Genomic DNA, 22,092 nt, shown 5'->3' with positions numbered 1-22,092 from the left:
CTTCTTCCAGAGCCTGCTGTCTCCTGTGGCTTTTGGTTTCGGCTGTGAGTACTTCGCCTTGTTTGAGGAGCAGGGCGTTGGGATCCAATGGTCCAACCTGCTGGCCAGCCCTCTGGAGGAAGACAGCTACAACCTGACCACCTCTATCTGCCTCATGCTGTTTGACGCTTTTCTGTACGGAGTAATGACATGGTACATCGAGGCAGTGTTCCCTGGTGAGTCTTTGATAATGGCATCAAGTCATAAATCACATTAGGTAGTTTTGGTTTGTTTTAATTAATGCTTTGTGAAAGAGGGGCAGATATTATTCATTCAAAATTTGAGATTTTATGTTTGTTTGTTTGTTTGTCTTAACTTTATTGTTTGTTTGAATGAAATAAAATGTACAAATAAACAAATAAACATCTGAATCTCTCGCTGAAAATCAAGGACGTACGGTGAAATACAGAAATCTTTAGTTTGTCATAACTGTGAAAATACACCTGATTACAGGTCAGTACGGGATTCCCAGGCCGTGGTACTTCCCTTTCACGAGGACGTACTGGTGCGGAGAGAAGGAGAACCACAACCTCTCCACCCCTATATCTAAGAAGGGAAACGCTGAAGGTACCAATCATGATCATAACGGCCACCATAAAACTTCAAATATAAGCCAACCCCGATTAAATGCACCTCGCCTCTTGTAGTGTCTGCACGTTTTCCCTAAGAAACACCTGGACTGTTATTGACGTGTCCTCGTCTTTATGTCACCCGCAGCTGTGTGCATCGAGGAGGAGCCAGGCCACATCGAGCCAGGCGTTTACATCGAGAATCTGGTGAAAGTCTACAGTCATGGAAACAAGCTGGCCGTAGACGGACTGTCCCTGAGGTTTTACAACGGACAGATCACCTCCTTCCTCGGCCACAACGGAGCGGGAAAGACCACCACCATGTAAGAGACCGCACACATGTACCTGCAGTAGATTTACAAAGCTACCAAAGTACCACTGGCGAAAAAGAAAACTCTTTTATTCCCACTGCAATACGCATTTTAAACAAGGCATGATAAGCAATGTTTTTTAAATGCTGTGCATATTTGTTTTTACCTATTTAGGGTACTTTTAGCTATTTAAGACCTAATGTGAGTGTTAGTGTGAATGTTTGTATGTTTTCATGTTGAGCCTCAACAAAAGGTAATTTTCTGTCACAATGTGATAGACAATAAAGTTTTTTGAACCTTGAATCTTGAATCTTGAAGCTGAGTCTGGACGGCAACTGATATGTCCCTCTCTGCTTTCTGATAGGTCGATCCTGACGGGGTTGTTTCCACCGACCTCTGGAACAGCCTACATCCTCGGCAAAGACATCCGCACGGAGCTCAGCGCCATCCGGCAGAATCTGGGCGTCTGTCCCCAGCACAACGTACTTTTCAGCATGTACGTCTGCACTTCAGATATTCATATTTTTAACAGTCAAACATTGAGAATTCTCTGCACGCTCGCGGCCTCTGGTGTATCTGTAACCGTGTGATTTCTGGTTTGATGTCCTCCAGGCTGACGGTGGAGGAACACATCTGGTTCTACGCCCGTCTGAAGGGGTTGCCCGAGGAGATGGTGAAGGCTGAGATGGAGCAAATCGTGAATGATGTCGGACTGCCGCACAAGCGCCAGTCCCGCACGAGCACGCTGTCCGGTCAGTTTCATTGTTTTGAATTTCACATGAAGTATGATTCCGGCTTTGAAGAAAGATTGACTGACTCCTTCTTTCTTCTTCTTGTCTTTTGCAGGAGGGATGCAGAGGAAGCTGTCTGTGGCTCTGGCGTTTGTTGGAGGCTCAAAGGTCGTGATCCTTGATGAACCGACTGCTGGGGTCGATCCCTACGCACGCAGGGGCATCTGGGACCTTCTGCTAAAATACAGACAAGGTAAATACAACAGATAATATACTCCTCATCGGGGCACTGGTGGCGCAGTGGTTGGTGCGCGTTCCCCATGGTGTGGAGGCTGTGGTCCTCAAGGCGGGCCGGCCCGGGTTCAAGTCCGGCCTGTGGCTCCTTTTCCGTATGTCATTCCCGACTGTCTCTCCCTGATTTCCAGCTCTATCCACTGTCCTATCTCTCAATTAAAAAAAGGCACACAAAGCCCAAAATAAATCTTAATCTTGGATTTAACCTCTGGAGGTGATCAGAGAGAGAGAGAGAAATGGACGACGTCTCATGTCAAATGTGAAACTTGAGAGTTGCTTTTTAAACATCGTTCTGTGGCTGGTGGGCTGAATGCATCCCCTTTTGTTCCTCTCGTCAGGCCGCACCATCATCCTCTCCACCCATCACATGGATGAAGCCGACATCCTGGGGGACCGCATCGCCATCATCTCTCACGGCAAGCTGTGCTGCGTCGGCTCCTCGCTCTTCCTGAAGACCCAGCTGGGCACGGGCTACTACCTGACCCTGGTCAAGAGGGACTACGACCTGACGCTTCAGTCGTGCAGGAACTCTGCCAGCACCGTCTCTTACTGCAAGAAGGCCGAGAAGGTGAGAGAAGATGTTCGATGGAAATATATTTTTAAAGATGTTTTTGAAGTCTTCTGTCCAGATTGTTTACCCCCTTTCATTCTGCCTCAGGAGGACAGTGTATCAGAGAGCAGCTCAGACGCCGGTCTAGGCAGCGAACCAGAGAGTGAAACCACCACGATTGGTAAGACGCTCGTTCAACTTTCAAAGTGGAAAAGCTTGAGAATAAATGTTCTCTTCCCTCCTGTTTCACCGAACCGCTCACTCTTCCGACTGATTCTCCTCACCACAGATGTGTCCCTCATCTCCAACGTGATCTTCAAGCACGTCCACGAGGCCCGCCTGGTTGAGGATCTCGGCCATGAGATCACGTACATCTTACCTTACCAGTCAGCTAAAGACGGAGCCTTTGTGGAGCTCTTCCACGAGCTGGACGACCGACTCACCGACCTGGGAATATCCAGCTATGGAATATCTGATACCACCCTGGAAGAGGTGAGAGCAGCCCAGAGATGTGTTTATAGATTATCATGTTTGTATGATCTTGTGTCAATGTTTTAATCGGGGTCTTTCTCCTCTGCAGATTTTCCTGAAAGTGGCTGAAGACAGTGGAGTGGATGCTGTTGAGCTTTCAGGTCAGACTCATGATGCATTTTCAGTCTAGAGAGAAAGATTCAGAGCACGGGCACACACATTCAACATAAGCTTTAAAACACTACTCAGACGTAGTCAGAGCTCCTGCAGATCCTTAAAAAGTTACATTATACATATATCTTTATTATTTTTACCTACAAGATACAATATGTGGATTTGGCCACCAGGGGGCTCTCAATCGATACTACAGTAACAAAAGATGGCGTCGAGGCTAGCGGGGAATCATGGGAGTTCTCTCTGCTACTCCCCCGCCCCCCGGTGAAAACGAACTCCGCATTGACCGTAGTCATGACAACCGGGCGAAACCGACCTGAGGAAGAGAATATGTTTACAGACGAGCTAATATATCAGAGAATAATTTACATGATGTTTTTATCACAGTAGCTCATTCAGCAACAGGACGACAGCTCTCAGTAGCAGCTCACGCTTCCTTATGCAGCGGTCTTTGACGTATCATTCGGTGTTTCCACGGCAACGATAAACATGTTGCGTCTGTCATGGCGGCCGCCTTGACAAGACACGTCCCGTTACAAATATAAAATTACAGATTTCTCTGACTTTGATAAAGGATAATATTTGAGGTTATGTGAGTACTCAACAAAAAAACATAATGTAGGTTTCAAATTTAGATCTGCAAAAATGTGAAAAATCTGTGTTGATTATTCTTTGTTTGGGTCTTTAGAAGATTTTTAAAATGTACTAAATCAGATTCTCTCACTGCAGACGGAGTCGTTCCAACCCGGACCCGCCGCCATCATGCCTTCGGAGACCACCAGTCCTGCCTGAAGCCCTTCACCGAAGACGACTTTGATTTTAACGACTCTGAAGGTGACCCAGGTAGAACTGCACTACCCAGCATGCAGTGCAATGATAACAACAGATGTGTTGCTTATGATTGCTTTAGAAATTAGTCGTCGAATAGTTTTAATTACGGCTTAAACGCCGGGACACAGACTGGGCGCGTTGCGTGTTTGCTCATGTGTTTCCTCGGTGTCTGTGTGCAGAATCCCGTGAGACCGATTGGCTCAGCGGAACAGACGGCAAAGGTTCGTACCAGGTGAAAGGATGGAGCCTGAAGAGGCAGCAGTTTGTTGCACTGCTCTGGAAACGGTTCCTCTACGCTCGGCGCTCCAGGAAAGGCTTTTTTGCTCAGGTACACCCGATGCTCTGACCACACATCCAACTTTAAATGAACAGCTTGTCTTCTTACCGTCCATCAGCCACCAACAATTTTGAATTTGAATTGTTATTTTTTTCAGATCGTTCTTCCCGCTGTGTTTGTGTGCATCGCCCTCATCTTCAGTCTGATTGTTCCTCCTTTTGGAAAGTACCCGAGTCTGGCTCTGGATCACAGCATGTACGGAGAGCAGTTCACCTTCATCAGGTCAGACATCTTTCTTCACTCTTCTACTCGTTTTCTAAATATGGAAACATTTTCTATTCTGATCTGTAAAGTGCACAACTCATTAAAGATGCACAAGATAATCTAAGGTCTGCGCATTACCTCATGCACTGCTTCACCAAGCTCAGCTGTTAAAGGAAGTCTCTGTGAAACTGACAATATGGAAGATAACGCCTTTTTATGCACGGCTTCAGTCTTAACTTAACGTGTCTCATACTCGTACTGAGAGGACTTGTAAGACATTCTGTTAAAGCTCTGTATTATCAGAGGGTACAATCATGTAATGATATAAGTGTTTAATTAAAGGGTATGTGTTTTGTCTTTCTGTCTAGTAATGACCTTCCTGAAGACCCTCACATCAACAAACTACTTGGAGCTCTGACGGATAAACCAGGATTTGGAACTCGCTGCATGGGAGGACAGCCGATACCGTGAGTTGGCATTCATTTAAAATCTAAATGAATTTATAGAACCTAATTTATTTAGAATTTATTTAACCTCACTCTTAATGAACATCACCCCTCATTTAAGTCGCACCTTTAATGTTTGCACTCACTGTTATTTAATGTCTGTTTTTTGATAATCTTCTTTTTAAACATTGCTGTACATATATAAACAACACAACAGAAGGTCAACACTTTTTTATGTTTTATATTCAGGTCTAATTTCAGATTTTTTTTCTCAACTGTTTATAGGTGCTTGTTTAAATTGCACATATATTTTTATCCCTACACGGGTTATGTACATTTCTTGTATAAGTCTATTTTTAATTGCACAGTTTAAGTTTGATTCATCTAAGGGTATTCTTAAATATTTTTTTCAGGTTAATATATATGTATGGGAGGGGGGGGGGGCGTCGGTTTTGTGGTTAATTTGTAACAAATGTTTCATGTCATGTACGTCTTTGTAACCTGCTACTGGATGCTTTGAATTTCCCTCACGATTGATAAAGTATCTATCTATCTATCTAGAAAGGCTCGAAAAGCAACTCACTCCTTAACTCGTGTCTATCTGTAATCTTCAGGGACGGTCACTGTACCGAGGTCAAGGACGAGTGGTCGGTCCCACCGGTCTCGCCGAGTGTGAAGGACTTGTTCGACACAGGGAACTGGTCCATGGAGGACCCGTCTCCCCTGTGTGAGTGCAGCTGTGGCGGACGCAAGAGGATGCTGCCAGAGTGTCCCGCTGGTGCCGGGGGACTCCCACCACCGCAGGTTTGTGGCGCCAAGAAATTTGAAAAGTCAATCAGTGCAAACGTATGAAAACATGTGGACGCTCTTTTTCCCTTTTGAACACAAATACAAGCAAGCCGATACAGATGTTAAAGGTAATGCGTTCATGAGGATAAGAATAAGGCACGGGAATTACACGGTTTTTATTTTAAATCGCATTAATCCGATAAATTAACTGCAGCGGTTGCTGAAAGTGAGGCTACTGACTTCTCTCCAGTCAACATCTGGAACGACTCGGGTCTAAAGGACATCCTCAGGTTGGCCTCAGGTTGGCATGTTGTGACCAGTTATGTCCCTTACTGACGCAGGAAACAGTAATTAAACAGGAGCTGTACAATGCAAAAGTGCAACATCCTGCAGTTCCTCGAGTGTCCACTAGAGGCTGGCTGCAGAAGCACAGGAAGTCACATACACACCCATTCTAAAAAGCCTGTTTTTACAGCAGAGATTAACATGTTTACAGCCTGGTTCAAAAAACCAAACAGCTCTCCCCATGTACAGAGGCTTTAGTCCTTCAAGTGGGCAGCCCAGGTTTGAACCTGACCTGTGGCTCCTTTCTCACTCCCTCTCTCCCTCTCTCTCTCTCTCCCTTTCTCTCGCTCAAAAATAAATCTTTAAAAACTTCAATCATTGCAATCTAAAACAAATTTTAACAAACTGTTTGGTCTGTTTGTGTTTCCAGATGATGATCAGTGAGAAAGACACTCTTCAGAATTTGACCGGCAGAAACGTCTCCGACTACCTGGTGAAAACCTACGCTCAGATCATCGGCAAAAGGTAACGCTAACTTCCAACTGCTTCTGCTTGTTCACGCTGCGTTGTGTTTTTAAGTTCAAAGACGAGATATTTAACCGTCTGTTTCTTCTCTTGCAGCTTGAAGAATAAGATCTGGGTCAACGAGTTCAGGTACGCTGTCAGGCCTAATCCATCCTGAGTTTACCCGTCAGTCATATCGAGCTGTGTGCCTCTCCTTTACTGATATTAAAAACCCTCCTTCTCCTCACAGATACGGCGGCTTCTCGCTGGGCGCCAGGAGCTCTCAGCTTCTTTCCCAAACCGATAACATCGACGACGCGATCACTCAGCTGAGGAGACGCTTCCGCCTGGAGAGAGTAAGAGAGACTTTTACATGTTTAGTATTTTACTCAGTATTAAAGTAATGCACAAGAAGAAGAAGAACGTATTTATGTTTGAATAAAAACAGATGATATAGAAGTAGACTCGTTAGACCTGTTCCGCCCATGTGCTAAAAAACACTCTCCCTCTTCCCCGTCCTCCAGGGAACTGCAGCAGATCGTTTCTTTCACAGCCTCTCCAGTTTTATCGAAGGATTGGACACCAAGAATAACGTCAAGGTCAGCACACACACACACACACACACACACACACACACACACTCTCCTGTTATACAACTGCACGTGGCTCGTAGTGTCACCGGAACTGAAACGCATCGCTCTTTTTTTCTCTGCAGATCTGGTTCAACAACAAGGGCTGGCACAGCATCGGCTCCTTCCTCAACGTGATGAACAACGGCATCCTGCGGGCGAGTCTGAAAGGCGGCAAAGACCCGGCGAAGTTTGGCATCACCGCTTACAATCACCCGCTCAACCTCACCAAGGAGCAGCTGTCACAAGTCGCACTGTGAGTAAAACTGTACATTTAAAAAAAAAAAAACATGTAGAATCAGAATCGGGTTTTATTGCCAAGTACATTTACACATACAAGGAATTTAACTTGGTGTATTGGTGTATTGGAGAATTAAATAAAAAAAGACAAAATGTACAAAAGGTGTAATGTAGGAGCTGTGTAGTGGACTAGGAGAAAAAAAAAAACATATTCATCTCTGCTCTCCCTCTCGCAGGATGACCACATCGGTGGACGTGCTGGTGTCCATCTGCGTGATTTTCGCCATGTCCTTCGTTCCGGCCAGTTTTGTGGTGTTCCTCATCCAGGAGAGAGTGAACAAGGCCAAGCACCTGCAGTTCATCAGCGGAGTGCAGCCTTTCCTCTACTGGCTGGCCAACTTCGTCTGGGATATGGTAAGAGAGCACCTAACCCCTAACCCACATGATGCCCGTTCATGTCCTGAAATATGCAGCACGATGAGCTCGACCTTCACCCTCCTTTCTCTCCGTCTTTTTCAGTGTAACTACATCGTGCCTGCGACTCTGGTCATCATCATCTTCATGTGTTTCCAACAAGACGCCTACGTCTCCTCCACCAACCTGCCCGTTCTTGCTCTGCTGCTGCTGCTCTATGGGTACGTTTTTTTACACTCTCTCTCAGTTCGTTTGGCTCCTCCTCCTTTTGATTATTTCTCTCCTCGAACATCATCTCTGTATCTCTCCACAGATGGTCGATCACGCCTCTGATGTACCCGGCTTCATTCTTCTTTAAGATCCCCAGCACGGCCTACGTGGTCCTGACCAGCGTCAACATACTGATTGGAATAAACGGCAGCGTCTCCACGTTTGTTCTGGAGCTGTTTGGAAGCAATGTGAGTCCTTTTTTATTCAGAGAGTAAACACAGACGTGCTTGCTTGTTCAGGATCAGATACTGACTGGTACTTCTTTCTTTTTAAGGAAATCGGCGGCATCAACAACATCCTGAAGAACGTGTTCCTCATCTTCCCTCACTTCTGTCTCGGCCGAGGGTTGATTGACATGGTGAAGAATCAGGCCATGGCTGACGCTTTGGAGAGATTTGGTAATTACAGCAGAATCATAACGCAAGCTATGCATCCTTAAATGTTTATTTACAAGAGACATAGAATTTATTTTTTATTCAAATGTCTGCCCCCCCCCCTTTCTGGCTCTAGGTGAAAACCGGTTCCGCTCCCCTCTGGCCTGGGACATGGTGGGGAAAAACCTGTTTGCAATGGCGGTAGAGGGCGTGGTCTTCTTCTGCATCACCGTCCTCATTCAGTACCGCTTCTGCATCAAAGCCAGGTGTGTGAAACTTGTTTTCATGACTAAGATGATTCAAACTCTCTCTGGGAGAAGAAGCCTCGACTATTTTAACAATATTGTACAGAAGTCACAGAGCGGTGAATGAGGGACGAGTTTAGGCCGCGTGTGCCTGTCGAGGAAACTAATGACCAACGGTCACATCAGATTGGAAACGTGCAGCCGTTCATTTATAGTCCATGGTTTTAGGATTCCAATAATCCACACAAATGTGACTTCTAAACATCCAAAACAAAGTCAGTGTTTTAGTTTGTACGGTCAAAAACTGTAAGACCTGCACAGCATACACCAACACTCTCCCTAGTGTTCAGTGTCGGTATTACACTTTTTATAAAGAGAAATCTTGTTATTACAAAGGTCTCGTTCAAACACATATTTTTGGCTCCAACGCCTTGTACCTCTGTCTGGAGTGTGACCTCTCCTCCCTCTCGTGTCCCTCCAGGTCGTCCACCAGTCACCTGAAGCCGATCGGAGAGGAGGACGAGGACGTGGCCAGAGAGCGGCAGAGGATCCTGAGCGGAGCGGGACAGTCGGACATCCTGGAGCTCAGACAGCTCACCAAGATTTACAAGCGGAAACAGAAGCCAGCAGTGGACCGGCTGTGTGTGGGCATCCCCCCTGGAGAGGTACGACAGACACAGCCCATAAACACCTGACACACACATGATTCCTCACCAGACTCCGATGTTGACCGCCTTTTTTTTTTTTTTTCACCCGTGCAGTGCTTTGGTTTGCTGGGAGTGAACGGCGCGGGGAAAACCAGCACCTTCAAGATGCTGACAGGAGACTCTGTGGTCACCGGCGGAGAGGCCTACCTAGCTGGCAAGAGGTAAGAAACATTCAACAGGCTTTTCTCGGTGATTCAGGCTGCCTGGCTGCTCCGAGGAGTAAGCACAGTAGTATTTTCTCAGTATGAACAATGTAATCAAAGGCACTTGAAATTAATATCGAATCAAGGCGGCACAATGCAATCCCCTCCCACTCCTTCCAGAGAATGAGCAGCTGATTAGCCGAGGAAATTCGATACGAGACTCATTCTGTGTTTCTCTCTCCAGTGTGAACACAGAGATAGACGAGGTGCATCAGAATATGGGCTACTGCCCTCAGTTCGACGCCATCAACGACCTCCTGACCGGCAGAGAGCACCTCGAGTTTTACGCCATCCTGAGGGGAGTGCCCGAGAAGGAAGTGTGCGAGGTCAGAAACAGACACACACACACACACACACACACACACACACACACACACACACACACACACACACACACACACACACACACACACACACGGGTTAAAACTCTTTCATTCACACTCAGTCATTTGAAAAAGAAAAGATGTTTAACACTGGTGCATATTCCATCTTGTCCACCAGGTGGCAGAGTGGGGCATCAGGAAGCTGGGCTTGGTGAAATATGTGGACAAATCAGCGGGCAGCTACAGTGGAGGAAACATGAGGAAACTGTCCACCGCCATCGCCCTCATTGGAGGACCTCCGGTGGTCTTTCTGGTCAGTGGATCATTTTTTAATCGTATAAAAAGAAAAAAAATCACTGAAACACGACAGCAGGTTCATGTTCCTGAAGACAGAGGAATGTGTTTAACAGTGAATATAAGCCCCAGCTGAGCGTCTGTTGTCCTCTGTTCACAGGACGAGCCAACCACAGGCATGGACCCTAAAGCACGCCGCGCTCTGTGGAACGCCATCCTGAGCATCATCAAAGAGGGCCGATCCGTAGTCCTCACCTCACACAGGTTAGACTACACGTCTGAATAACACTGAACTGTGTAACTATGAATCAACATGCCGTTAATCATCTTCTTTTATGGTATTTACACCGACACGCCTCGCCTCTAACGTGTGTGTTTCTGCAGCATGGAGGAGTGTGAAGCGCTCTGCACCAGAATGGCCATCATGGTCAACGGCAGGTTCCGCTGTTTGGGCAGCGTGCAGCATCTCAAAAACAGGTGAGCACAGGCTTTCCCAGAAGCTCAAACGCACCACCAGAGAGAGAGAGAGAGAGAGAGAGGATCGGTTTTCTTACCCGTGCCCACAAACGATGCAGCTGACTGAAACGCGCTCTCGTCCTGTTCTCCTCAGGTTCGGCGATGGATACACCATCATCCTGAGGGTGGCGGGCCCGGACCCAGACCTCCGGCCGGTGATGGGGTTCATCGAGCGGGAGCTTCCTGGCAGCACGCTGAAGGAGAAACACCGCAACATGCTGCAGTACCAGCTGCCATCCTCCCTTACCTCGCTCGCCCGCATCTTCTCCCTGCTCTCTACCAACAAGGAGGCGCTCAGCATAGAGGACTACTCCGTCTCCCAGACCACCCTAGACCAAGTAAGCATGCTTTAAAGACGTATGTGTAGAGGTACACCCCCTTCTTTAGCGTAACGCCTCCATGCCTGAACGCCAGCCAGTTTTGTAACAAAGCGGCTGAGCTGACCATGACCTCCTGTGGTTATTACACTTACTACTACGACTAAAAGTCCGATCTGTCACTTTAAAAATGTATCTTCCTTACATGCGCTCTGTGAGTAGTTACATACATTAAGATTTTTTCTCATAGTCCACTACACAGCTCCTACATTGCACCTTTTGTACATTTTGTGTTTTTTATTTTTTATATTTTATAATTAACATTTTTAAATTCTATTTTATATATTGTAATAGCTTCTTAAACTGTATTATTTAAGTTGTTGCTAGTTCTGCGTTATTTCCCTGTTAATTGTTTAGCACCAATACACCAAGTCAAATTTCTTGTATGTGTAAATGTACTTGGCAATAAACCCTGATTCTGATTCTGATTCTACAGACGGCTCTAGCTGTGACATAGCCGTGTCTATTCAGCGTGATTGATTCCCGGCTCCTCCTCTTTTCTCTCCTGCAGGTGTTTGTAAACTTTGCCAAGGACCAAAGCGACGAGGACCATTTGAAAGACGTCCACCTGAACAAGAGGGACGCTGTGGTCGTGGACATTTCCCAGCTGAACTCTTTCCTAACGGACGACAAGACCAGGGAGAGCTGCGTCTGACTCCACCGCTCACCATCAGCTGAGGAGCTGAGACGCCCTTACCCATCCACCATCTCCCCCTCCCCCCTCACCCAGAAAAACATGGACCACTAACCTTTGTGGGGGGGACAGACTATGTTCTTTTATTTTTAATTCTATTTTGTAGTCTTTTTTAATTGTTATCATTTCTCAGTGGACCTGCACTTCAGCGCACAGCCTCCTGAAGAAGGCAGAGACTGCAGACACTGGAGCGATGAAAACTCAATGCAAATCAATGCAAGAAATATATAAAAACATATATTTAAAGATGAGAAGATATTCCTGTGAGGGGTGGAGACAGGTGCTCCCTCCTTCACTAAGAAAGAGACTCCGAACACTTGAAGGGTCAGCGGGATTCAAATCCTGCACTCGACTGGAACTCTTCTTGTAGCCCTGCTGCTCGCTCAGCGAACACGACGTCGGGGACGACTGAAGGAAACATCTCGACCTGTGCTCCTCAAAGTAATCAGCGATCGATAGTGAGACTGTGTGTGTGCTACTCTCACCAAAAGCTTTGATCATTCACTGCCAGAAGGACAGACTATTTTTTTATTCTTGCTCTTTCTTCGTTACCAAGCGCAGTTGTTTTGTAACGGGCATAAAGAAACTTTTACAGTCCCTCTGATTTCACTCACAGACAGAAATCATGCAAATATTCATTTCTACTAATTCGATTTGTTTCGCATTATTTAATTCTAACAGATGAAACCTCTACAGAGTGTTTTCTGTCAACAACAAGTAAGACTGATGACGAGGCCGTCGTCTTTTTTTCTCGTCGTCCTCTTGTCATCGACATCGTCCAGCACCGTGCCTATACTGTATCATGGTGGAGAGAGAAATCTGAGCACTCCATTGAAGTATGTGGGCTGCTAAGGAATGTATACGAGCGATACCATCATGCATCCAAGCACAACAAAAAGTGAGCTTTTTGTGAAGATGATGAACTCGACTGTTTCTTTTTATTTTTTATTTTATTGTGTCGTTTCATTGTCAAAAACAAACAAAAAAAAAATCTTGTGGTTGCTCGATGTCTGTACATGACGGCGCAGTCTGCTACACTGGCCGGTTTTTTACTCGCCCTGGAACTGAAGGACGACCGGAACAGAGCCACGATGACCAATCACGACCTGGCAGGTGTGACTGTAACGAGAAAGCTGAAGATGTATTTGTGGCAGGGGGCTTTTGTAAGATGGAAATATATACCGCATGCTTTCCACTCTGGGCCGCACACACCTAGACTATCAGCACCTCTGTGTGTGTGTGTGTGTGTGTGTGTGCAGGTGCGTGTGTGTGTGCAGGAGCATGCCGTAAGATCAGCTTGTAACGGAGCGGAGTCAACTGAAATGTGCTTCATTGTTGTCGCATTACTGTCGCATACAGAAACGTGGAGTCTAAATCAAAGTTTTCTTGTAAAAAAAAAAAAATCTGTATGAAAATGAAAATGTGATTTTTTTAGGGCGAGATAAATGAGAAAGAAAACGTTTCTGTGTCGCTTCCACACGTGAGAGGACACTGTCACATCTCCTCCTCCTCGTGTGGCGATCTTTTAAGCGGCGAGAACCTTTTCCTTTTTCTGTGCGAGGGCTCCACCATGGAGAGAGTTTTATAAAAACCTGAGCCAGCTCCAATGTGGATATTATGTACAGTAGCAGTTTTGTGATGTTGAGTCAGAAAAATACAAACATTATCTGTGCCAAAAGGAGCTGAACATGTATCTTTGATCAACCAGCATCATGTGGAGGAGGAAACTGTTGAAAGCTCCTGTGAGAAACTTTCCGTTTGTATTGAGTTTGGCGCCCCCCTAAGGACGGAGCGGTGCATCTTATCCCCTGTCTGCTCTCGTCCTTTTCATGCCCAAGTAGTGTTTTACTGAAAAATATTGATGCATCAGTATTAATTTCAGTCTGTTTGATAACCAGCTGAAAACTCCTCACAGGAGCTTTAAGTTCTGCTTTTTTTTTTTTTTACCATCCTCCTTTCGAAAACAAAAAAGCACATTTTAAGTCCAATCCGTGCGCACTCATTTTAATTTATTTTCCAATATCTTCTGGTGGAGTTGCCAAAATTCTAATCTTCAGTCAAAGCTGCCACTCTCAAGTTTACTGTCGTGTCAGTAACTCGGAGTCTAGAAGAGAAGTCGGACACTTCGCACAAAATGTTTCCAGCGTTAGTCCAGAGGCCGGACAAACACCAAACAGGGACCACGTTTATTAGGAGATGTGCTTGTAATGCTTTATAGTCCAAAAAACAAACTAACCCAGGGTTTCATATAATGACAGGTAGTCATTACAGGTGCTCTGTGTCACGTTAAATATATTCCGAGGTGATTTCTGTGATCTTGGGTATCTAATCTTTGCGGAGAGGAGTCACACGTCCTCTCGGCGTAACATGAGCACTTTATAGACTTCAGAGACGATTGCGTCGAAGACTTAGAAGAAAAGATTTCAGACTTTAGACATTTAGAGAAACAACTCTCGGATTTTAATTCACACAAAATGAAGCTACACCTTCAGAGTGCAGCGTGTGTTGGACACATGATGAAAAGACGCTGAAGGCGTTCATGTGGATGAGAGATAACGAGAGAAACGGGACAGTTCAAAGGTGGTGACTTTTCTCTTCTCGTGCTCAATATTATTATTTGTTTACATTTCTAAGTATTGAACAGCTGTTTGAGTCTGTTACTCATTGTGTATAGTTATTCTTTGCATTAATAAATAAAGACATTCATACATTTTGAAAAAAAAAACAAGAGTCCTGATTTGATTATTGTTTTGCTTTTCTCTTGCCGTAGTGTGTGTGTGTGTGTGTGTGTGTGTGTGTGTGTGTGTGTGTGTGTGTGTGTGTGTGTGTGTGTGTGTGTGTGTGTGTGTGTGTGCGCTTGTGGTTGATGACTGAGCTAAAGGGAGTGTTCACTGTTAATGTGTGTCGATGACCATAAGTTCTAGAGTGAGCATGTGATTGTGTGTCTGTTTTCCACCTGCTGCACTCCCACAGTCACACATACACACACACCCTCTGTCTCACACATACACACACCCTCTGTACACACACACACACACAACACACTGGATTATACTGGCTGCAAAAACAGATAAACTCAGACGTTTCTGTCACTCCGAGTTATTCATCCACCGACATCCACCGACAACATGAACGGACGACTTGTTTTTCTGGGACTGCTGTTCGTCTGTGTGGCTGCAGGTAACACGCAGAATTAAACACTCACCTGTTGTTGTTGTTGTTGTTGTTGTTGTTGTACGTCAGACTGTTGTCATGTTTAAAACCTTTAGATTTAAAACCAAAGAATCAGTCATAGGGATTGGCTACTCCCTAAATGTTTTCCCTCCTTGTGTTTTAATTCTTCCTTTAAGCTTTTATGAAATACGACACGTTGATCTTGAATTTGAAACAGTGACATAGAGACAAATATACGACTCAACATACTAGTTAGAGAATAGAATAGATGTTATTGCCATTTGCACAGGTAAAGAACAGTTATAGGTACGTTTGAATTTATGAGTGTTGGTCCTCGAGTCAGCTTTACAAGACAGAAAAGATGGAAAAGCATTAAGTGTTCTAAAGTGTCTTACTCTTTCTGCTTTAGTCCTTTGCCAAGGTGCTGATTAAAGTGCAGAACAAATGTAAAGAAAAATGACACAGGATTGTAAAATACAGACTTTCTTTATGTATAAAATGAGGCATTGTGTTAAAGGTGACATATCCTCCTCCTATTCAACCAGTTTAAATAAGTCGCATTGCTCCTCAAAACATGTGTGTGAAGTTTCTTGTTCTAAATCCACTCTGATCCTGTATTTGATCATGAACTATAAACCCCTCTATTTCAGCCCTGCTCAAAACAGGCTGTTTCTGTGTCTGTACCTTTAAATATGTAAATGAGCTGTGTCTGACCACGCCCCCTCTCTGGAAGGGCTTGAGTGTACTCTGTCTTTCACACTCCATGACCTATTGTTTACGGTGAAAAGGCAGACTCAGAGGGCAGAACAAACACCTAGCTGTGGGAGGGGCTACTGCCCTTTGTGATGTCATGAAGGGAAAATCGCCAAACGGCCTGTTTGAGCACATGTTTTCTGAAAAGTGGAGCAGGCAAAAGAGAGGATGGCCTTTTCTCATCATTGGGGGGTTTGTAGACAGACTAGAGACACATATTAGAGTTAGAGGAACATGGTGAAGTCGATTTTACAGAATATGTATCTTTTTGCCTCCTGATTAAATGTCTTGTACAAAGTGTGTTTATACTAATAATAAAGACAAAAGATAAATGAATAAACATTATTGCACAAAGTCACCATACTGCAGCAGGTCAGGTGTTGAAGGCGTGTATGTGTGGGGGGGTCGGGGTGGCGGCTACAGCTCTGAGGAAGACACTGCTTAGTCCGGATTTTCATTGTATGATATCTCTCTTTCGAGAGGTGAGGGGAGTGAATAATTAAGTGAGTAATTTTCACATTTTTACGTTTTACAAGTGCTCTGCTCTCTTTACAGCTGCTGGGGAGAACTCTGAGCTTTTGAGAAAGGTGGGTTTTGACAGAAGAATAACTTTAAGAAGATTATGACAGTATGTATGAATTCACGTCCTCCTGAGGTGAAAGAGAAAAAAGGTTTGTCTTATTGAATCCGGTGTGTTTGGCCCTTTGCGTCCCTTGCAGCCGTCCTGTTCTGACATGGGGGAGATCGTGGCGTGCCCTTTGAACCTGGCTCCTGTGTGTGGCAGCGATGGAAACACGTACGCTAACGAGTGTACCCTGTGTGCCGAGAGACAGTGAGTACACACACAGCTGCTTAATTCACAAAGCATCCATCCACACGTCATACATAAAAAAGGACGATAATGTGTCACAGGCGCCCTCTGGTGGCGGATGAATTCAAAGCGTGCAGCACAATACTGAACTCTGATTGGCTTAGAGGAGCAGCTGATTCAAATGACTGGCAGCTTTTTTTCCAGTTCAGTCTGTCATGCTTCAGTTGGTCTCTGCAGGGCGGTCACTTGTCATGACTGGAAAATTACGGAGAGCTCTGATGACCACATAAAGTTCTGTTTAATCTCTGTGTCTCAACCTCACTCACACAGTCAGGCGTTTTGTTTGAGTTTGCCGACAATGACTCAGCATAAAAAAGGTCACCACTAACTAACTATGTGATCTGGTTCTCCCTCCAGAATGACCAAGGTGGACATTTTGATCGCCAAAGACGAGAGCTGCTGACCAGGGACCAAGGATTTCTCTGCTAAGCTGACCAATCAGGATCTATAACCGACATTGATCTTTAAAATGATGAGATCTCTTCTGTCATGGCAATGATTAATAAACTTCAATCAGCTGACGACCTTCTAGTTTTGTGTTTTGAATCAATTGCATCTAAAACCAAAGCTCAAACTTGTATCTGCTGCAAGGAACTTTTTGCTTGTCGTTTTTTGGCTCCCCCTTGTGGACGAAGAGGGTACATGTGTAAGTTTGTTTTTGTATTGAAATCTAAGTTAAATGTTACTCTCGTGGAGAATCTGAAACCCTAAGCAGAGACTGGCCCGGGTAGGTTGATCGTAAAACAGTTTATTAAACAGAAAGATCAGGCGGTGGAGGCAGGGAGCTGGCTGACCAGTTGCACAAAGAAGGAAACAAACAAGAGGAAACAGGTGAAATATTTTATTGAGACGTTTCATCTTCTCACCCTTCATTAGATTCCCGTGATATTCCCAAATGATAAGATTGATAAATGTGTGTGAACAACCTGATTAGGAGACAAGCTGCTTTAGGGAGTCTGCAGATGACCGAGGAAATGTGCAAACACACGACTTCTAAAAAATCTCTGCAGACGAGCGTGTGCACATTTCCTCTCAGAGTTGAATCTAACTGGTGTCATGGTGGCTGCTCTCAAAGACGCTCTACGAGTACAAACCCAGCCGGATCACTCATATTTAAAGGACTGGAGGTGTCTGTGTATCGCTCTGAGACACTGACTGTTTGACCCTCACGCCCTGTGATGTCACTGCTGCGTCATGAGAGGCTCAATATTCATTTAATGTTTCAAAACCAGATCACACTACCACCTGATGTGAGGCAACACAGAGTTTAACGAAGAGCCCGTTAGCGGAGTCAAATTAAATTATATTAAGGCGACTTTTGGAACATTTTAAATTCTTTGGCAAAGGAGAACAAACGAGGAAATCTCAAAAGATTCGATTACGGCGTTATTATCCTCTTCAAATACAAAAACTCTTGGCCTCCCTCAGCACTTGGCCTTCTTGCCGTATTTATCAACGACTTCCGGTGTGACGCTCTGGTCCTCCTCCACACTCTCCGTCACCTTCTTTCCCACCAGCTCGTAGATGTCCTCGGCTCGGACGCCCATCGGCTCGGCCACCTTCACCGTCAACATGTCCAGAGTCAGCGTCGCTCCTTTGGGGATTTGGACCTTGGCCACCACTGATTTACCCAGCTGGAAGATAGATAGATAGATAGATAGATAGATAGATAGATAGATAGATACTGTATTGATCCCGAGGGAAATTCAAAGCATCCAGTTGCAGGTTACAAAGACGTACATGACATGAAACATTTGTTACAAATTAACCACAAAACCGAAAAAAAGTGTTGACCTTCTCTTGTGTTGTTTATATATGTACCGCAGTGTTTAAAAAGAAGATATTCTAAACAGACATTAAATAACAGTCAGAGAAGAGCGGCGTGTGAAAAAAAGCATCAAACTGGTTTTTCTGTGTTTCCCTGCAGAGAGACGATTTCCCACCTTGTCATGGCACGGCTTCTCGCACGGTAACATCTGCTTCAGGCCGCTCCCCATCGACCTCTCCACCAGCCGGATTCCCTGAACCAGCTCTGTCAGCTCATCGGGTGTCAGAGAAGCTTTGTGGTCACTTCCTCTCCATGTCTTGTCCAAGGTCACGTGACGTTCGATGACCTTCGCCCCCAGAGCTACAGCCGCGATTGATATAGCGATCCCGGACTCGTGGCCGGAATATCCAATGGGAATGTCTGGAAATTCCTTCTGGTATTCCTACAAGACACAAGTGGCCAGGATGAGTTTTTCTATCCTCTGCGTTAATCTGACATTCTGCGTGATTTACTTATTTGCTGTCTTGAAGAATTTAGACGATTAGATTTATGGGACTGATAAACTTCTTGGTTTATCTCACAGCCAGCTGTGAGTTAGCTTAGCTTAGCTTAGCATCAGAGACTGGTCTTGGCTGCCCACATGTCTTGTCACTGTTCACTACTTCCCCTCCTTGGGCCACATTTCATAGGTTCAGTACTGACCACAGCAGACTGGGAACGCCCCAAAGAGCAGCAGAGTTGGGAGGCTCTCACCCAGTCATCTAACCATCACAGTCAAAGTCACTCACACTTTTAGTCTGGTTCTTTTATTCCTGCTTCCAACACCTCAATGTGAGGACAAAAAGTTCACTTCCTGCCTAACATATACCCCCCTACTGACAGGAACCATTTCTAACCAGATGATCAAATGTTATTTACTGAACCCACCTGATGTCATCACAGCTGATTGTTTCTTTTATTTTTTAAATGCTCATTATTAAACATATGAAAATCAGCTGCTGGCGTCATCTCACCATTATCACTCGGAGGTTGACGTCTTCGGCTTCCAGAGGGTAGGCGCTGGTGCACTGCAGGATGGCAAAGTTCAGGTTGTGTTTCTTCACCGTTTTGTAGACCTGACGCATCGTCTCCATCGACTGCATCCCGCTGGACACCACCATGGGCCGTCCTGAAACGTCATGTCCCACAGAGCTGTGACAGCCCGCACTTACAAGAACAACATTTAAGACACCTTTCTTTCTTTTTTTACATACTCTGACAGGAAACCGAGACATTTTTATCACTACTTAACTCAACGTTAAATTACCCCTCATGGCTCGATCCTACACATTCACCTGCAGATGATGGGCCTCACCTTTCTTGGCTGTTTTCTCCAGATACGGGAAGTTGTTGGTGTCTCCAGAGCCCACTTTGAAGAAAGGCACATCGAGCTCATGCAGGAACTCCACTGCCATCTAAAGAGGGAATAATCCCAGGTAAACTAAACACCTTTCACAAACTGTCAAGAAACATTCACATAGAGTCTTGTTCTTACCTCATCCATCCCTGAGGCGGTGAAGAAGATCCCCACCTCCTCCGCGTAGCTCTGCAGCTCCCTGTACTGCTCATGGCTGAACTCCAGGTGGCGCTTGTGTTCACCGTAAGTTTTCCCCCAGGAGTTTTTGGTTTCATATTTGCGCTCCAGGGCTTTCTTGTTGAATTTATGTTCTAATTCACTTTTCTGGAACTTGGCACAATCGGCTCCACAGTCCTGTGAAGGTGGATATCAGTTAGGGATGAATAAACGAGGCGGGCTCGTAAAGTATTACTGACAACTAATGATTATTTATTTTAGAGTTCCTGTAGATTCCTTTCACATTATAGAAAGCAACAAATGTAAAGCGTTTGTGTGCCTCTATTTAGAGACAGGACAGTGGACAGAGTCTGAAACCAGCGAACGACACGCGGGAAGGAAGCCACAGGTCGGAATTGAACCTGGGTGGAGGATGACAGCATCTGCATGAGGCACACGCACAAACCACTAGGCCACAGGTGTCCCAGTAAATCTGTTTATTTATGGGGCTTTTTGATGCCTCTATTTAGTGACAGGACAGCGGACAGAGTCTGAAAGGAGCCAGAGGTCGGATGCAAACAGACCAGGTCCGACGACAGCCTCTGCACATGGGGCGCACACACCAACCACTAGTCCACAGGCACCCCAGTAAAGCTCTACTCTTACAGGCAGGTTCCTGAGGAGGGGTATGCATTTAAATACAAACTGGAGGAAACCGTATTTAATAACTGCAATTCTCCTTCAGGTTTTATTTGTTTTATAATCACTTTATAGTGCAAAAAATAATAATTAATTTTAGATTCAAGCATTAAACAACGATTTAATGACTCAAATTATTGTCTCTCATATCACTCAAGCACTCTGTCAATCATCTGTCAATGATTTCTGTTTATTCAGAACTTTTTTCTACATTATTTTATTAACATTATGATTTTTGTTACACTTTTATATCCACAGACTGTAAATTGAATATGTCTATCATATTTATATTTCCCCCGTCGTGTTGTCTGGCGTTAAAGAGGCAGAAAAATCACTTAAATCCACATTTAAAATAAGCCGAAAGGTGTGCACTTTTATTACCTTTGCCATTTTTATCATTTTCTTGGCAATCTCAATGTCTCCCTGGTGGTTTTGTCCGATTTCAGCGATGATGAAGCACGGATGGTTTCCTCCGATCATCCTACCGGGGCACAGCTCAAACTTTAGCGGCATTTCGATCACTAAATACGGACAGGTAACAACCAGATAAGGTGGCAATGAAGCTGAGAGGTGGACGGGTGGAGAGTTGCGCCTTCGAAAGCAGACCGGGGATCAGCAGGAGCGGAGCCTAAGGCTCATTCCAGAGGGGGCAGGGACCAATAGTGGGCCCTTAAACTGTCTATAGGCTATATCAGTAAATGTGATGCACACGTCTCTTCCACCCGGGCTATATCAGAATTGTTAAGTACCAGAGGTGTGGACTCGAGTCACATGACTTGGACTGGAGTCGGAGTCGAGTCACAGATTTGATGACTTTGGGCTCGACTTGACAAAATCATGAAGACTTGCAACTCGACTTGGACTTGAGCCTAATGACTCGAAAATACTTATTTTAAATATAATATAATATAATAATATAATATTAAATACAAATATAATGTTATTTTAGGTCCCATGTACACGGACGGAATCACGGAGTTTTACAATGAAAATATAATTAACTGTGAACAGAATAGCGTGGGATTTGCCTCAATGTGGGTGTGATTTATTAAAAAACCCTACGTTTTTAAACCAAGTGTTTTTATAAAATACAGTATATGAGGTGTTTTACGCGCGTTTGGTGTACCTGCAGCTTCTCGCTGCTGCTCCTCATCTGTTTACATGTTGCAGGCGGGAGCTGACACATACACACACACACACACACACACACACACACACACACACACACACACACACACACACACACACACACACACACACACACACACACACACACACACACACACCTCAACTCTCCCACATCCTGACTTGCCCTGAGGATTTCCTCCAGGTGAATTCTCCTGATTATATCCTGCTGCGTTCTCACGTCAGCTCACTCTGACTTTCTGCAGAATAAATATGAGGAGGCTGGAGGAGAAACTCCGGGTGAAGTCTGATCAAAAATGTGGCTGTTT

At 44.9% G+C, this 22,092-nt stretch overlaps 3 protein-coding genes across 6 annotated transcripts in view; 2 read left to right on the top strand and 1 right to left on the bottom strand.

Moving 5' to 3' along the window:
* Nucleotides 1-13,982, top strand: part of LOC109998063 (phospholipid-transporting ATPase ABCA1-like) — a 45,859-nt gene extending 31,877 nt beyond the window's left edge. For 3 of the 4 annotated variants that reach the window (XM_020652795.2, XM_065954430.1, XM_065954428.1), the window contains exons 17-49: nucleotides 11-215; nucleotides 493-606; nucleotides 757-931; nucleotides 1,284-1,415; nucleotides 1,532-1,671; nucleotides 1,766-1,903; nucleotides 2,283-2,512; nucleotides 2,603-2,675; nucleotides 2,784-2,986; nucleotides 3,075-3,126; nucleotides 3,869-3,982; nucleotides 4,150-4,298; nucleotides 4,405-4,529; nucleotides 4,880-4,978; nucleotides 5,572-5,761; nucleotides 6,462-6,556; nucleotides 6,653-6,685; nucleotides 6,786-6,891; nucleotides 7,060-7,134; nucleotides 7,251-7,420; nucleotides 7,641-7,818; nucleotides 7,924-8,039; nucleotides 8,132-8,276; nucleotides 8,363-8,486; nucleotides 8,599-8,728; nucleotides 9,189-9,372; nucleotides 9,469-9,575; nucleotides 9,802-9,943; nucleotides 10,119-10,253; nucleotides 10,395-10,498; nucleotides 10,619-10,711; nucleotides 10,845-11,088; nucleotides 11,639-13,982. In XM_020652795.2, coding sequence (XP_020508451.2) covers nucleotides 11-215; nucleotides 493-606; nucleotides 757-931; nucleotides 1,284-1,415; nucleotides 1,532-1,671; nucleotides 1,766-1,903; nucleotides 2,283-2,512; nucleotides 2,603-2,675; nucleotides 2,784-2,986; nucleotides 3,075-3,126; nucleotides 3,869-3,982; nucleotides 4,150-4,298; nucleotides 4,405-4,529; nucleotides 4,880-4,978; nucleotides 5,572-5,761; nucleotides 6,462-6,556; nucleotides 6,653-6,685; nucleotides 6,786-6,891; nucleotides 7,060-7,134; nucleotides 7,251-7,420; nucleotides 7,641-7,818; nucleotides 7,924-8,039; nucleotides 8,132-8,276; nucleotides 8,363-8,486; nucleotides 8,599-8,728; nucleotides 9,189-9,372; nucleotides 9,469-9,575; nucleotides 9,802-9,943; nucleotides 10,119-10,253; nucleotides 10,395-10,498; nucleotides 10,619-10,711; nucleotides 10,845-11,088; nucleotides 11,639-11,782 — 4,464 coding nt within the window. In that variant the 3' untranslated portion in view covers nucleotides 11,783-13,982. The remainder of the gene's footprint in view (nucleotides 1-10; nucleotides 216-492; nucleotides 607-756; nucleotides 932-1,283; nucleotides 1,416-1,531; nucleotides 1,672-1,765; nucleotides 1,904-2,282; nucleotides 2,513-2,602; nucleotides 2,676-2,783; nucleotides 2,987-3,074; nucleotides 3,127-3,868; nucleotides 3,983-4,149; nucleotides 4,299-4,404; nucleotides 4,530-4,879; nucleotides 4,979-5,571; nucleotides 5,762-6,461; nucleotides 6,557-6,652; nucleotides 6,686-6,785; nucleotides 6,892-7,059; nucleotides 7,135-7,250; nucleotides 7,421-7,640; nucleotides 7,819-7,923; nucleotides 8,040-8,131; nucleotides 8,277-8,362; nucleotides 8,487-8,598; nucleotides 8,729-9,188; nucleotides 9,373-9,468; nucleotides 9,576-9,801; nucleotides 9,944-10,118; nucleotides 10,254-10,394; nucleotides 10,499-10,618; nucleotides 10,712-10,844; nucleotides 11,089-11,638) is intronic. The other variant, XM_065954431.1, reaches the window with a different exon arrangement.
* Nucleotides 13,983-14,810: 828 nt separating this feature from the next.
* On the top strand, nucleotides 14,811-17,143 carry spink4 (serine peptidase inhibitor, Kazal type 4). The gene is made up of 4 exons (XM_020652775.3): nucleotides 14,811-15,001; nucleotides 16,304-16,335; nucleotides 16,468-16,580; nucleotides 16,977-17,143. Exons 1-4 carry the CDS (start codon nucleotides 14,950-14,952, stop codon nucleotides 17,020-17,022), a joined length of 243 nt encoding a protein of 80 aa, XP_020508431.1. The 5' UTR covers nucleotides 14,811-14,949; the 3' UTR covers nucleotides 17,023-17,143.
* A 302-nt stretch (nucleotides 17,144-17,445) lies between these two features.
* Nucleotides 17,446-21,263, bottom strand: LOC110005350 (sialic acid synthase-like). Its single transcript, XM_020652790.3, has 6 exons — nucleotides 21,020-21,263; nucleotides 19,922-20,137; nucleotides 19,742-19,841; nucleotides 19,401-19,555; nucleotides 18,563-18,829; nucleotides 17,446-18,253 (listed from the first exon to the last, which is right to left on the bottom strand). Exons 1-6 carry the CDS (start codon nucleotides 21,149-21,151, stop codon nucleotides 18,044-18,046), a joined length of 1,080 nt encoding a protein of 359 aa, XP_020508446.2. The 5' UTR covers nucleotides 21,152-21,263; the 3' UTR covers nucleotides 17,446-18,043.
* Between the last annotated feature and the right edge of the window lie 829 nt (nucleotides 21,264-22,092).

This window comes from Labrus bergylta, chromosome 1, assembly GCF_963930695.1.
Source record: "Labrus bergylta chromosome 1, fLabBer1.1, whole genome shotgun sequence".
Taxonomy (NCBI): Eukaryota; Metazoa; Chordata; class Actinopteri; order Labriformes; family Labridae; genus Labrus; species Labrus bergylta.
This window is presented reverse-complemented; position numbering and strand designations above follow the sequence as displayed.